Source organism: Lytechinus pictus, chromosome 7 (genome assembly GCF_037042905.1).
Source record: "Lytechinus pictus isolate F3 Inbred chromosome 7, Lp3.0, whole genome shotgun sequence".
NCBI lineage: Eukaryota > Metazoa > Echinodermata > Echinoidea > Temnopleuroida > Toxopneustidae > Lytechinus > Lytechinus pictus.
In genome coordinates, this window is record NC_087251.1 from 516,207 (window position 1) to 532,584 (window position 16,378).

The 16,378-nt window shown below is 37.4% G+C and overlaps 1 protein-coding gene across 2 annotated transcripts in view; it reads right to left on the reverse strand.

Annotated features, from left to right (window-relative positions):
* Positions 1-16,378, reverse strand: part of LOC129265634 (bromodomain adjacent to zinc finger domain protein 1A-like) — a 61,132-nt gene that overhangs the window by 19,260 nt on the left and 25,494 nt on the right. For both annotated transcript variants that reach the window (XM_064101537.1, XM_064101538.1), the window contains exons 10-15: positions 14,525-14,663; positions 13,885-14,037; positions 10,325-10,426; positions 9,381-9,608; positions 6,307-6,472; positions 43-1,132 (exon numbers count right to left, since the gene is read on the reverse strand). In XM_064101537.1, coding sequence (XP_063957607.1) covers positions 43-1,132; positions 6,307-6,472; positions 9,381-9,608; positions 10,325-10,426; positions 13,885-14,037; positions 14,525-14,663 — 1,878 coding nt within the window. The remainder of the gene's footprint in view (positions 1-42; positions 1,133-6,306; positions 6,473-9,380; positions 9,609-10,324; positions 10,427-13,884; positions 14,038-14,524; positions 14,664-16,378) is intronic.

Consider the following 16,378-nt stretch of genomic DNA (forward strand, 5'->3'; position numbering starts at 1 on the left):
ACCTTTATCTTAGATACTCTGAACAAGAAAATAAAATCATACCTTGACAAAGCCTAAAGCACCCTGCCATAAACGATCTTCAATATCCAGAATCTGTTCCCTGAGCATAAGTTCAAGTTTCTCATCACCATCAGCACTATTTGATAAAAGACCTTTCTTGCCACTAGTCATCTTCACCTCCACTTGCTTCTTTACTGCTGGTTGGGAATCCACATCTGTTTCATCTGATGGATGTTTAGTGAGGAAGTCTGTTGGGACTGCATTCAGGGAGCCAATTATTGAAGCCTTCTCCTGTTGGAGACTGTCTCTGAGAGCTGCTTCCCTGAGACCTCGTGTGTTCAGAGCTTCTAAGAGCGAATCAATCTGACTCGCTTCATTGTAGAAAGCCCAATGGCACTTTGAAACAGGGTGACCAGTGGGCGCTTCAACACTGAGCATTTCTACATTATTGACCTCCATAGGGGTCTCTTTCTCACCAGCTGTCAGGTCCTTAGGAGTTTCTGAAGGCACATCTCCATTTGTAACTGCTCCATTGGCTATCACATTACTGTCCACATTTTCTTTGTTACTGCTATTAGAGGTATTGTGCTCAGTTGTTGACTGGATATCTTCGCGAGCACCAAAATGTTCAACTTTGGTTGTTTGCTTTGCATACATGTCCTCCTCCATCCTCTTCAGAATATCTTCATCAATGTTTCGATCACACTCCACAAATAATCCTGGCAATGAATTGAACTTCCAGTACCTACGGAAAAATCTGTCCTCCCCGATTGGATTCACATTGTACTTCATAATGGCTTCACTAATCTCCCTTGTCAATTGCGCTTCCTGCTTTAAGAACTCTGCTTTCTTTTCAGCACTATCCTCTGCAATCTCTTTCCTCTTCTTCTCAATCTCTGCAAGGGACATCCCTGGTGTAGGAAGGTCCGATGTCTCTATTGAATCACCAGGGGAATTCTCTTTTGCCCTTGATTGAGGTCTACTTCCTGGTTGTTCTGGAGTGCTAACATGAAGAGTACTTGAACCCTGAGCTTCTCCATTCTCTATAACACCTTCCTGTGATAGCTTAGCAAGCCTATCCTTCTCAACCTGTACTTTCTCATTCAACCTTTCCTCCATCCTCAATCTCCATCTGTTAAAAAAGCAGAAAATAAGATAAGGAAATGAAGTGCCTTTAACAGTTGCATAGCATTATGTCAACTGTCGGAGTACTACATTTGAGGCTTAAAAAAACGATTCAGCCCCCCCCCCCAATGCCAGCGGGGTCGGCCGTATCGTTTAACAACACGGTCGTGTGTTGCTGCCCTCTACGTTTGAAGATGTAACAGCACGATCTCCCAGTCTTGAAATTCAAAATGGCGGATAGACCGAAATCATTGACTGCTCAAAACGATGTCCAAAAAAACCCCAAATTATCGATAAAATTTCATTCAACCGTAAAATAATGCTAATAGTGTGAAAGGTGAGGATGTAGTCATGTTAAATGTGTTTGTCAAAATATTTTGTATACCCGCATAGATCCAATTAGAGCGGATTCTTCTGCGTTGTTGGTACAGTAGCAGATACAAATTTTGACCAGTGCAAGTGTTGTGATATTGCTACTGAATGGGTAAACGGAATTGTCAGTTTTTTATGTACACAAAGTCTATGGGGAAACAGAATTTCCGTTTTCTGACATGCTGAAACAAAATTTAAGATTTTCTGAAACGGAAAAGGCAATTTTTTTAAACGGAAAATTACTGTCCCTAGAGTTGTGTGTCATAAGAGTCTTGCATGTAAACTTTAAAGTTGACCTGAAAATGACCTTTGACCTTACAATGTGACCTGCGACTAAAACATAACATGCAGGTCTCCTACGTACATCTACAACCCAAGTTTGGGTGAAAAGTAACTTACGGTTGCGGAGTTATGTGTCATATGACAGTCTTGCACGTAAACTTTAACGTAGACCTGAAAATGACCTTTGACCTTACCATGTGACCTCTGACTGCAGCGTAACATGCAGGTCCCCTAAGTACATCAACAACCCAAGTTTGGATGAAAAGTGACTTTCAATTGCGGAGTTGTCTGTCATAAGAGAGTCTTGCCTTTAAACTTTAACGTTGACCTGAAAATGACCTTTGAACTTACCATGTGACCTTCGACTGCATCATAACATGCAGGTCCCCTAAGTACATCTACCCTCCAAGTTTGATTGAAAAGTAATTTATGGTTGCAGAGTTATGTGTCATAAGAGAGACTTGCATGTAACCTTTAACGTTGACCTGAAAATGACATTTGACCTTAACATGTGACATCTGACTGCAGCATAATATGCAGGTGCCCTAAGTACATCTACCATCCAAGTTTGGTTGAAAAGTTACTTGCGGTTACCTCTGGTGGGCGAGACAAAAACAAGTTTGCTCTAATTGAATAAATAAAGCCCCTAAATGCTCATTTTTGGTTCACAGACTCTTTGAAGGTCAAGTCCACTCCAGGAAAATGTTGATTTGATTAAATAGAGAAAAATCAAACTAGAATAACGCTGAAAATTTCATCAAAATCGGATATAAAATAAAAAAGTTATGGCATTTTAAAGTTTCCCTTATTTTTCACAAAACAGTGATATTCACAACTCAGTGACATGCAAATGAGTCAATCGATGATGTCCATCACTCACTATTTCTTTTGTTTTATATTGTTTAAATTATACAATATTTCATTTTTTACAAATTTGACAATAAGAACCAACTTGACTGAACCATATAGTATTAAACAATGCTAATTCCACCTCTACAGGGAGGAATTAATTGTCATTTCACGTGATAATGAGGAGAAAATTAGAATATTTCATTTAATAAAATACAAAAGAAATAGTGAGTAGATGACGTCATCAGTCTCCCATTTGCATACCAACCAGTATGTGCATATAGCTGTTTTGTGAAATTAAGCAAAACTTTAAAATGCCATAACTTTCTTATTTTACATGCGATTTTGATGAAATTTTCAGTGTTATGCTTGTTGGATTTTTCTCTTTTTACTCAAATCAACTTTTTGTTTGGTTGGACTTGTCCTTTAAAAAATCTGATCAATTTAAATTTTCAAAAATTTCACATTTATTTTCTTATGTATTTTATTGTTTACTAAATTTCTTGTGCATTTTTTTGTTTTTTACTTTCTATTTTTTATTGTTTTTTCAAGGACTTTATTTTGACCATAAACAAGATGAAATTGATTGTAATCAATAAAAGGAAAAATAATTAGACATATATGAATTGTGGCTAAAAACAATATTGCATTGGATTTGCACACAAATTCACGTTTATGAGCAATTTTGGGTCTGCATGCACGAAATGGTAGCAATTCTGGTCTTAAAAGTTGCGCGAAACTTGAAAGTAAAATGTCAGCAAGCGAAGTGGTCAAAAAAAATTGCGGATTTATTGCAAAAACTGTCAAGGGGGGCTGAATCAGCCCCCTCCCCTGTCTTATAAGGGTTAAATTCACAAAATAAAAATAACAATAACTTACAACCAACAAGGTGATATCCATAAAGAGATTGTAGAACAAATTTTCATCTTTCCACAATCAATTTTGTTTTTACCTTGTGAGATTTCACCTATTCGTTCAGCAGGCTTCTTCAGACTAGCGCTGACTCGCCGTAGATGGGGTAGTATCAGCAGTGTGGCAGTCCATGAGAATGGGAATATACAGAAAAGAAATTGTTGCAGCATCGTTACCATCTTGTGTTCAGCCTACGTTATAAACAGGAGGTAATTCTGGTCAGCCTACGAGTGAAGAATCCGATACGCACCAAATGCGTAGAAGAAATCATAGAGAAAGCAAGGAAAACCCTTCTTTGGATCTGTGTTATCAACAACCAAATCAAGGAGTTGTCCAGCTATTGTAGGAAAATTCAAGAGGATCTTTCCACTTGATATCTGAAGAGATTTATAGGAAAACAGTTCATTTGTCGACCGCTCACAAGAATATGAATTTATTCGCTCCAAAGAGAGACAGAAGTCTAAACTTCAGCGTTTGATTGATCGACATCATCGTCAAAATAAGGAGGATATTGATCTGACTGGATCACAACTCAAGAAATGGGTCATCAATGTGTCTTAACACAAACTCTTCAGCAGCAACATCTATACTTGCCAAGGGCTTGAATTTCGCGGCTGTCCCTAAGATCCCTGTCGAGGAGTTTATTGTTGCAACAGAGCGGGAGAGTAAGGGAGTTAATAATCAACAAGCCAGCCTCTTACGGAATGTTGTAGGCATTCTGAAAAATTACAAACCCCCTCAGTCGAACATTAACGAGAGGCAAGCTTTGAAGGATTTGACCAACAACAAGGACATCATTATACTACCTGCCGATAAGCGGAGAGCCACTGTACTTTTGGGCACGGAGGACTACAAATCGAAGGTTAGTGCATTACTCAGTGATAAAAAAACATGAAAAACTTTCATCGGACGCAACTTCCAAGTACAAAAGGATATTGGTGTCTATTCTGAAATTGTTGCTGGACGAGGAGAAGATTTCAGAGGCAATATGAATATCTCCATCCCACGGAGGAAAATATTCCCTGCTTGTATTGCACTCCCAAGACGCATAAGGAAGGATATCCTCTTCGTCCTGTTGTGGATTGCATTGGATCAATTTGCTATAACACCTCCAGAGCTCTTGTGGACATTTAAGCCCCGTTAGTGAGTAAGTCAGACCATCATGACCAAAATTATAAGGAGTTTGCAGAGGAAATCACTAATGTGACTTTGGATAAGGACAAACTATTTGTCTCTTCGATGAGTTTGTTCACTAACACTCTTATCGATCAGTCTTTGAATACTTAGGAGACAGTCTTTCTAATGACAACACACTGAAAGGACGGACTAAGTTGTCTGTTGACAATATTGTTGAGCTCTTAGGATTTGTCCTCACTACTACATTCTTCAAATTCGATGGAGGCATATATCGTCAGTTTGAAGCAGCTATGGGCAGTCCAGTCTCTCCTATTGTGGCCAACCTATTTATGGAGAACTTGGAAAACAACATTCTTTCTACTGCACCTTCTGCCATCAAACCTAGATTTTGAAGACGATATGTTGATGACGTTCTGGCCATTGTGAAAGAAGGGTGTGTGGATCAAGTCAAGGACCAACAGGAAGCATCAGATTCACACATGAATTGGAGGAGAGAACTCGATCCCTTTTCTGGACACCAGAATAACGATAAGAGAAGATGGAAGTGTGAATGAAGTTTTTGGTGTTCAGGAAGAAAGCACATACCAGCCAATATCTGCACTTCACTTCCCATCAACCCCTCCATCAGAAACTTGGCGTCTACCGCACTCTTCTTGACAGGGCAAATAGCTTCATCTCAGAACCAGATGATGTTAAGACTGAAGAAGACTTCATCAAAAATAGTCTGAAGAAATGTGCCTATCCAGACTCGTCTTTTCAGAAGACAGAACGGATGAAGCCAGTTGCCGGGACACAAAATAAGCCAGATCGTAGTGGAAATGCCAGGAAGAAAACGACGGTCACTATTCTTTATATTAAGGGTACATCTGAAACCATACAAAGGACCTTCCACAGGTGAAATATATCCACCACTATGCGTCCTCTCGCTAAACTCAGGACATTCTTAATCTATCCAAAGGACAAAGATCAGCTGAGGACTCAACAGGGGTAGTGTACCAAATTCCTTGCCAAGATTGCAACGACGTGTATATCAGAGAAACTTCAAGGAAGTTTGGAGTAAGGAAGTCTGAAATCAAACAAGCAGAGACTCTGAGCAAAACCCACTTCACAAGATCAAGGAAGAAGGAGGCCGAGTCAACCGTTTCAAAGTCAGCTTTCAGTGACCACGTAGCCGAAAGGGACCACACTATAAACTGGAATAAGAGCTAATTCCTAGCTAGAGATGACAATAAATAAACAAGATGGATCAGGGAGGCCATTCACACCAGGCACATTCCATAAACCGAGACGCTGGACAATATAAACTTTCTTCTACGTATATTCCCATTCTCATGGACTGCCGCGCTGCCGAAACTACCCCATCTATGGCGAGTCAGCGCTAGTCTGAAGAAGTCTGCAGAATGACTATGCGAAAGCTCACAAGGTAAAAACAAAATTGATTGTGGAAAGATGAAAATGTGTTCTAACCAACATGGTGAGTTTGATAATTCTAATCTAAATAATGTAAGGAAACAATTTGACATCGATCTCCAAATTGCACTGATCTATTAAAATGGATCATGAATATTTTTAATACTACCGTTTAGGACACTATATTGACAATTAGGTGAGATAAAACTATCTACTCACTTTGCAGTGACTTCTTCCTTTTCCCGACGTTGTTCTTGCCGATGAAGATCTCGAAGTTCCCTGCGAGTCGTATTCCACGTATCATAGCTGTCCTCAATGACTTCACGCATAGTCACATACGTCAGTAGCTGATTGGTCAGAGCTGTTAGAACCTTCAATTTACCTTCTGCATCAGGAGAAGACACGTATGGAATTCATAATTATTTAATCTATGTCAGACAGAATTTTCAGATTTCTCAATGTTATCCCAACTTAAAAATGAAATCATTAAAACTGTATGATATTTGTGATGGAAGTTATATTTTTAGGAAAGATTTTTTTTCATTTGTTTCCACTTAATCAAATTTATATTTCTACAGTCTGACCTCTCCTTTTCTGACAAGTTGGGACCAGCACCAATTCGGATAAAGGATTTATCCGGATCTGGGAGACCCTAATAGAAGCAGCTGCGCCTCCCCAATGGTAGCAACACATAATCTACTGTAGTGCGTGTACGCATACAGTATTCACTGCAGTATCAGCGTAAATTATAGCCGTTTTTTTTTACGGAAATGAAATCGATTGGTAGCCAAAACTCTTGGATGATTTACCTGCTGAAATGATTGAGGAGTACATCGCGTATACAGAGATGCCAACCTAAATGGATGGTTGTCAGGAACAAATGGGAGTTTCTCAGGAACATCCCGCGAAGTAGCATCGTTTATACGCTCAACCACCCAATCGCCATTGACATTGTGCATGCATGAACCGCGGCTTGCACTCCGCACTTCGCTGTGTATTCAGCAGCAGCGGGCGGAGGCGCTTGCAATAGAAATCTCAGTAGAGAAACTCCCGTTGGTTTACCGTTGGCCACACACGCTGCATGCACGATACATGTATACACAATACACGCATATACATGCACAATACACAATACACGCATATATACACATGCACAGCAAAGCAATACACAATACACATGTATTGTAGTTTTTTTTTCCGTAACCTTTTTATTGTTGCCGTAACACCGTAATTGGAGGAATAAAATCGGAACAAATACGGCGAATCCGTAACGGTTGGCATCTCTGCGCATACCTCGAAAGAAAGAGAATGACCCGATGAAACTAAGTTTGAAAATTAGATCAACGCGGCGGGCATCGCAGCTTCACAAAGTCAGCCACTGTTAGACTGTAGGCTCAAACATAATAGATGGAAATATTTCCCCACGTACTAGATTGAAAAAAAAATCCCAGCAAGTGTGCGTCCGGATAATACAGAGATCCGCATAAGGGGAGGCCGGACACGAGAGTTCAGACTGTACTTCAAAATTTGAAGAAAGGATCAAGGCTACATTTGATGTGCTCTTAAAAAAGAATCCTCATTTAACTTTTTAACATTTTCTGATACAGTTGCTTAATCAAATTAGGTCAAGTAGTAACAGCATTCTTTTTTTACATCACGGTGAGTATGATGTATGTCAATTATGCAATTAACATTTGCTTTGCACGAATGTGTAGGCGAGATGGGTGCTGTTGTCCACAGATGTTGTTTGTTCAACATGAACAGACGTGTCGTTGAAGCGGGCAAACTTATTTTGGTTCCAGAGATCATTTTGGTTAGCCCTGCTGAACTGTCTAGGAGATAAGGACTTCAACCCATTGAAGGGTATACATGATGCATGCATGAGGACTAGAGTGGCCTGTAGCAGTGACTGGTAGTGAGTGTATAAGCCTAGACCAGTGTGGCTGTTTACTAGTAGCAGTGACTGGTAGTGAGTGTATAAGCCTAGACCAGAGTGGCTGTTTACTAGTAGCAGTGACTGGTTGTGTGTGTATAAACCTAGACCAGAGTGGCTGTTAAACCAGTAGCAGTGACTGGTAGTGTGTGTATAAACCTAGACCAGAGTGGCTGTTTACTAGTAGCAGTGACTGGTAGTGTGTGTATAAGCCTAGACCAGAGTGGCTGTTAACTAGTAGCAGTGACTGGTAGTGTGTGTATAAGCCTAGACCAGAGTGGCTGTTTACTAGTAGCAGTGATGTATAAGCCTAGACCAGAGTGGCTGTTTACCAGTAGCAGTGACTGGTAGTGAGTGTATAAACCTATACCAGAGTGGCTCTTTACTAGTAGTAGTGACTGGTAGTGAGTGTATAAACCTAGACCAGAGTGGCTGTTTACTAGAAGCAGTGACTGGTGGTGAGTGTATAAACGTAGACCAGAGTGGCTGTTTACCAGTAGCAGTGACTGGTAGTGAGTGTATAAACCTAGACCAGAGTGGCTGTTTACCAGTAGCAGTGACTGGTAGTGAGTGTATAAACCTAGACCAGAGTGGCTGTTTGCCAGAAGCAGTGACTGGTAGTGAGTCTATAATCCTAGAGTTAAAGGCTGTGGAGTTTGCAGACTGGATGATGTAGCTTGTTTAGCGGTTGTTTGACCTTAGATGGTTTTGTATCTGTTTATGTATGTTCCACCACTGACAGTTGAGGTGATGACACAATAAACTTCATTGACATTATATCTGCTGTCTGTGTTCGTCAAAGATCTCCAGTCCCTTATACGGTCCAACCCCAACCCATAAAATTTGCATTTCCAGCATTTTGTTGTGAAAAAAAAAAAGCCATTCAATCAAAAGAAATAGCCCCAAAAGTCCAGCAATCACCCCGAAGTGAATAAGAAAAATAGCCCTTGAAAAACATATAAGCTTTCCTTCCCTGCTAAGACAAATCCTGGTGTTTCATTTTATTCATATAAGGAAGTTATGTGGAGGTATTAAATAAGAAATGATTTATGGTATTTAAGAGAAATTCAGATTGTGGGAAAAGTAAACATTTGTTTGTAGTCCCACAAATTGATACATGTGTGCGATGCATGTGATTCTCAGTAGCTTATCATTTTGGAAATTTTGGTAATTCCAAAACATCACAACATACATTGATTCACAGGCACAACACTGTAAACATTTCCAAATCTGTGACTAACAATTTGATACTACAGCCAGAACTTCAAGTCATGTAATGCCATGCTGATGAAGAAAACATTAATTTATATACATGTAATTGCAGATTTAAAGAACAATCTTTCCTGATTGGTTTACCGACCTGAACTGAGATCATAAATGTTTCCTTTAGTGAGGGTCTTGAGGATTGCGGACTCCTGCATACGGAACTCCAAACCAGCATCATCATGAAACGTATAGCCACCTCTCTGCTGGTAACGCCATTTAGAATCCTCATATCCTGTAGTGTTTGCTCCAGATGATAGGAAGTGAAGCCGTACAATCTCTGTCAGAGTTGGAGGATCTATAGAGAGCTTCCTCAGCTCCGTACCTGACAACAAGAACAGTGGTAATAAGATTCAGCCAGCATATCCATACTTTTGTAACTGCTATACAAGTTGTAGCAATAAAATTATTGTATGAATTCAAAACAATTTATGTAAGAAAAAACAAAGAAATGAAATGGAAATATCACCATTACCATCCTGTCTTTTCTTTTGTCCATAGCAGTAAATGAAATAAGTAGCAAACGTTTTGACAACTTGATGTGTTTTACAATGATTTTTACAAATATAGGTGTTGTTGCATATTTCAATCATGCAAAAATATCTGTAAGAAATTATTGATACTCATGCATATTTCATTTTACCATATATATTGTTTTGTAGTTGTTGTTGAGGGGTTGATCGATATTCTAGAATCTCTCTGAATTCAATATTAGGCAGCTTTAGATTTGCAACACAACTTCTGTGACACGCATATTTGAGACATTGTTGTGCACTTACGAATAACACTACATCCCTACCTTGCCTATGCTCATAACTGCATTTTTTGCAAAACAAGATTACAGAAGTTGCATTGTAAACTTAAATCTCCTTCACAGCAGAGAATAGAGGGAGATAGAGAATTATTCAGAACTCAGTCAAGCCATGCAACAACTATCAGTTTGACATTATTTTTATGTGCAGTGCTCAATCCACTCCTTCAAGTTGACTAAACCCACTTCAACAACAACAGTTTTGACAATGCATTGAATTGCCCTCTCACCTTGATGAACTACTGGCCATGCAAGAGCTGCTGTAGCTGCTTTACTCATAGCTCCATAGGTCGGGTCAGGATCTTCTTCTAACTTAGCTTCACATATATTCACTGTAAATAATAGTATGTTGAATATAATAAGTTTGTTTGGTGTTAGAGGTGATGCATTCAGGTGGTTCAAATCATATGTATCATTTCATTCACAGATTGTGTGCATAAACGGTTGTAAATCCCAAAATCATGCTTTCGGAGGCGACATAAAATCTGAATGTCGCCCCGAAATTATTGACGAGTGATAACAACTCAACGGCTTACTAGCGCCATATGCTCGAGCTCCGCTTACCATTTAAAAATCATCCAAAATCCACACTCAAAATCATGAATAAGCCTTGAAAATAGCAAGCAGCGCAGTTTCAAATTCCGAAGTTGTGTCTTTTTTTCTGTACCACGTATTTCCATACACATGGTAACAGGTATGGGAAAAAAAAAATCAATGCAACGGTCGGAAAACAGTTGCATGTATAGGGGTCCATTATGACTACCACCATGTGCAATTTTGAATGCACATGTTTCCCCTACAGATATCACAATTCTGTGATAAAATAATTCGAATTACACAGGAAATAAATCCCAGAGTCTAGTAACCTAGCATTGTCATTCGGCTTTGCTTTTCAAAACGGCCTATTAACATCCAAAATAAGTTACCCGGTATCTTATTTATTAATTATAACTAAAAAATCATTTGTTTTCTTTTTTTAGGTGATGAGGTAAATATCAGAAAATAAATCATCAAAAAGAACTCCATCTATTTTACAAGGCCGGCGGCAGGCTCACGCACGAACGCATTGGCGCATGTACTAGCTAGCCAGTCTGAGCTCTGTCTCTCTGCCAGAGCTCTGGGGTACAATTCGCTCAGTAAAGGCCTCAATGATGGTGATTTTCTGTTTCAGACAGAGTTTACATTTCAGGTATATTATTCAAAACTGCCAATAAAGTTTGATGATTTCTTCATTGTCATGTATATTTAAGTTCTTAATGAATACATTCTCACCGAATTTAGACTCCCCCATAGAGAAATGCAATTTTCATGGAGATATGCGTTTTCAAAGAACTTCAGGAAAAGTTAGGGTATGTGGGCCTTTATTACATGTACATGGCCGAGTACAGGGTATTGTACTGGAATAGACGGAGTAGAAATTAGATATTAAAGGTCAAGTCCACCTCAGAAAAATGTTGATTTGAATCAATAGAGAAAAATCAGACGAGCACAATGCTGAAAATTTCATCAAAATCGGGTGTAAAATAAGAAAGTTATGACATTTCAAAGTTTCGCTTATTTTTAACAAAATAGTTATATGAAAGAGCCAGTTACATCCAAATGAGAGAGTCGATGATGTCACTCACTCACTATTTCTTTTGTTTTTTATTGTTTGAATTATACAATATTTCAATTTTTACGAATTTGATGATTAGGACCTCCTTGCCTGAAGCACAAAATGTTAATATAATGGAATTCCACGTGTTCAGGGAGGAATGAAACTTCATTTCACATGACAATGACGAGAAAATCAAAATATTTCATATTTCATATAATAAATACAAAAGAAATAGTGAGTGATGTCATCAGTTCCCTCATTTGCATACCGACCGAGATGTGCATATAACTGTTTTGTGAAATGAAGCGAAACTTTAAAATGTCATAACTTTCTTAGTTTACATCCGATTTTGATGAAATTTTCAGTGTTATGCTTGTTGAATTTTTCTCTTTTTATTCAAATCAAGTTTTTGTTGGGGTGGACTTGTCCTTTAAATTCATTTATATCCAAGTCCAACTCAGTCACACACACACGCACAGTGCCACACACACCCACATCTAAGATTCTAAGCATGAAAAATAACTTTAAAAATCATACAATATTAAACAAAAAGTAATAATTCATTAATAAGTGAACAGGTATTCCTCAAAATACAAAAAGTAGCATTTAAAAAGAGCTCACGAAATGCAAAAATTAGCCCCCGAAATTTGACAAAAAAATTAAAATGGAGCCCCCGAAAAAAAAAAAGATGTCAGTGACTTTTAAACAAAGTCAAAATCTCACTCAGACAGGTTTTATAACACACAATCTAATTACAATACATTGTAAAACAATTATAAATATTGCATATTCGATTGTTTCCTTCCTTTGGTTGTTGATTGTAACTTAGTACATATATTTCCTCCATCCGTTTTGTTAATTGGACAAAAAGCTCCCCTTGTATGTTGAAGAAGAGCTTTTTGCAGTGCTCCTTTACCGCTCTCCTTAAAAGTTCTAGGAGAGCTTTTTATTGCTCCCCTCATAATTATAAAACTGAGTCCCTGTGTTATGATTGTAGAAATTTCAGTGAATGATCCATTCACAACCAGTTAGTGATAGCCAAACATCCATGATGTGATCACTGTTATAAATGTTATCACATTTAATGCTGTAATGTCCCTCTCATGGAACAAAAGATAATGCACAAAAAAAACGGTGCCAGTGTCACCTGGTTCTGCGCCTCAAGTGACTTGTGTAACACATGTGTCACATGTTTCTCAAATCATACCTCGAATTACCAGAGTAAATTGCACACTGGACGGAAGCAACATCACGATAGTGCTTCTAACCAATGTCTGTATTCACCCCTTCTCCCTTACTAAGAGATTCATATCAGGGTTGTTGTGCCACAGCCAGGGTTTAGTATGCAGCACTTATGAGCATTGTATTAAGCACTATACAAAAAATGTTGCATATTGTTATCAATATTATTATCATCATCATTATCATCATCATCACCATTCACCACCACCATCACCATTATCATCATCATCACCATCATCCTTACCATTATCATCATCATAATCATCATCTTCATGGTGATGGTAGTGGTGGTAATGGTCAGGGTTGGGCTCATTTACAAGGTAATTGATCAATAACGTAATTAATTACATATTTTTGAGTAATAAAATTGTAATTATATTTGACATTTTGAAAGGGAAATTGTAATTGAAAAAATTGTAATTGACTTCAATTACTTTTAATCAAATTCAATTACTTTACAATAAACTTACTAAATTTTCTGATTTAATTTCATGACCTTTTTCATGTCAACTGCTTCTGCATCAAAGCGTGTAATAGGCAAAATCCGTGCTCTTTTATTTTAATAGTTTATTAAAACATAAACCTTCATCTTGTCAGTTTCTCTGTAATTTGCATGTAGAATTATGTTGAAATAGGTGGTGCTAGTACATACAGATATATAGAATACAAATTTGATTTCATTTATGACTTTTAAAAAGTAATTGAAATTGTAATTGACAAAGTAATTGGTAATTGCAATTGAAAAATGTAACGTAATTGAAAAGTAATTGTAAATGAACATTTCTTCCATTACATAATTGTAATTGTAATTGTAATTGAAGAAAGTAATTGAGCCCAACCCTGGTAATGGTAATGATTTATTAAAAATTAATTCGCAGCCAAAGGCTGAATTGCAGAATCTTTTAAAAAACAAGTACATCATCATCATCATCAATATTATTACATGCTTACACTTAGGTACTTCCATCCCTTGCTCTTCTAAATCAGTCTTCCATTCCTCCTCGTCTTCTTCTTGAACTCTGAAGAGAGCTTTCAATAAGAACCTTGTTATTTCAAACATGGCACCGTCTACTTTGTTCGTTGTTATTGCTTCTGCAAAAAGCTCTAAATATTGAAAAATAAATACAAAGTCAGGACATTTTACTCTTTGATATCTGGTGAATTTGAAGTATATTTCTGAATCAAGAACAATTTATACATTAGGATTTTGACCTCTATTAAGGAATGATGCATGGCCAGCTGGTATAGGACTTGTTCAGTATATGATAGCGGTTCATGGTGAATCCTGTTTGATTATAAGGGAATCATATAACTGGGTTTTGTGTCCTTTGCTTGCCATGTCCATGTTAGTTAGGAGACTGGAAATATTGGTTCAGCCATTTTTACCCTTTTTTTTAATCCTCATTATTGAGCTTGGGGAGGAAAATGCATCATAGTATCCTAGTTTTGCATTTAACATGCAGCTCACTCTCTAAAATCAAGTTCTTGAGGTCTCAACAAAATTGTACTTGGCATTTAAGTTTACAAGGTCAAAAGTCAAAATTGGTCAATAGAAATAATTTTAAGAGAAATGTTTTAGATGAGGCATTACCTAATGAGACACCATCAGGGAAGTCTTCTTTGAGTCCTAACTCTTCTTCATATGCATGTAAGAATTCAAGTAGTAGTATACAGTCACCAAATAACTCCTGAGGAATCTTTCCTGATAGAGGAACAGGCTCTGGCAGATCCTGTACATTAGAGAACGACAAAAATATAGAGTTTATTGGAAAGGAGTGCCATTATTGGAATTAATCAGGGGTGATATTCACTCATGAAAAAAAATAGACATACTTAAGTGAGGGGCAAAGCGACTAAGGGGGTGTCTCCCCCCCTCCCACAGTAGGACTTTTTGCATTTCGGGACTTTAAATTTCACAATTTTGTGCATATCTGGAGGGGAAATTTGGGCTTAAAACCGTTAAATTTCAATTTGTTAGTTATAATACACAAACTTTGGTTAGTTTTAACCACATGTATTGTGTATGTACAAAATAAGTACACTACATGTATCAATGAGAAATTTTACCTGATACCTCTACTTTCACCTTAACCTGCTCATTATAGCTTCCTTATCACAGGTTCAACAGAGATTCACAGTATCCAATTCAGCAAATAATAATCAAACTAGAAATTTGACGTGTCCAAAGGACACAGATGCCCCTGCTTAACGCGATAAGAAATTCACTCAATATGATTGAACTTAATATTGTGCAGAAACCAATATGCATACATATAATGAACAAATTTAGACCTTTGAACCAACTCGCATATATAATGAGCTGTGACCTTTGACCTGCGGACTCCGAATTCGAACTTATCCTGTATTTTGGGGTCATCTACCTACACAAAAAATGTAAGATCCATTAAATATTTTTAGAGTTATTGTGCGGAAACCAACTCGCATATATAATGAGCTGTGACCTTTGACCTGATTTAAATCGGAGGAATATCACCCCTGATGAATAGAGAAAGTACACTGACCAAACGTTTTTTCCAACAAATTTCAATTTAGTTCACATAATATTCCAATGATCCCATTTCCCTTTTTATCATTTTGAATGTCTTTATCAAACAGATGAAATGTGTATACATTGTAGTGCAGAAGCACTATTAAAAGTTAATAAAGTTTTTCACATTAATTTGGTCTAAGGATGGCATGACATACTTGTACACTATTAGGCATTAGCATACATGTAGTAGTCAAGATAGTGGTTACAGGTAGAGTGTTATTTAAGTCTATACAACCAGGGAATTCCATAGGAATTATTTGTACACTACACATTAACAACACTATAAAGGGAGAAGATGAACTATGCTGGAAATTAAAAAAAAAAAAAACCTGGCTATCATGAAATCTAACAAACTGTATATCATATAAAGAGAAAACTATAGCATTTGTTTATGGTACCATTAAGTTGCACATTATGATCAATTATGCATGAATGATTAATGATTTATATCATGCATATTTCAGACCTTTCTGTGATCTCCGAAGTATTACTCTCAATGCTCTAATGATAATGAAATTATTCATTTTATTTATTTAGATAAGGTGATATGCTTCATCTGATGTGGCATTGTTAGTCTTTCAATCAGTATTACACATTTCAAAAACAATTTTAGATGAATGTCTGATTGCTGTTGCCTCATCGACTTTTGTACAGGGGGGGTAATTGGATTGATTTTAAAATTGGTGTTTGATTGATGTCATCGAGTGCCAATGCAGATTTTGTAAAATCGGTGCATCGATTAAAAAAACATGAATGAGTGTGAAGGAAAGAAACATGGCTGATTCTTTTGGTACAGATCAAACTGTGAAATGATGAATTTTCAGATCTAAAGGTACAAAAAAAGTGAAATTTAAGCCACTCTTTTCCACACTTTGTAACTGTTTTTACCAGGAC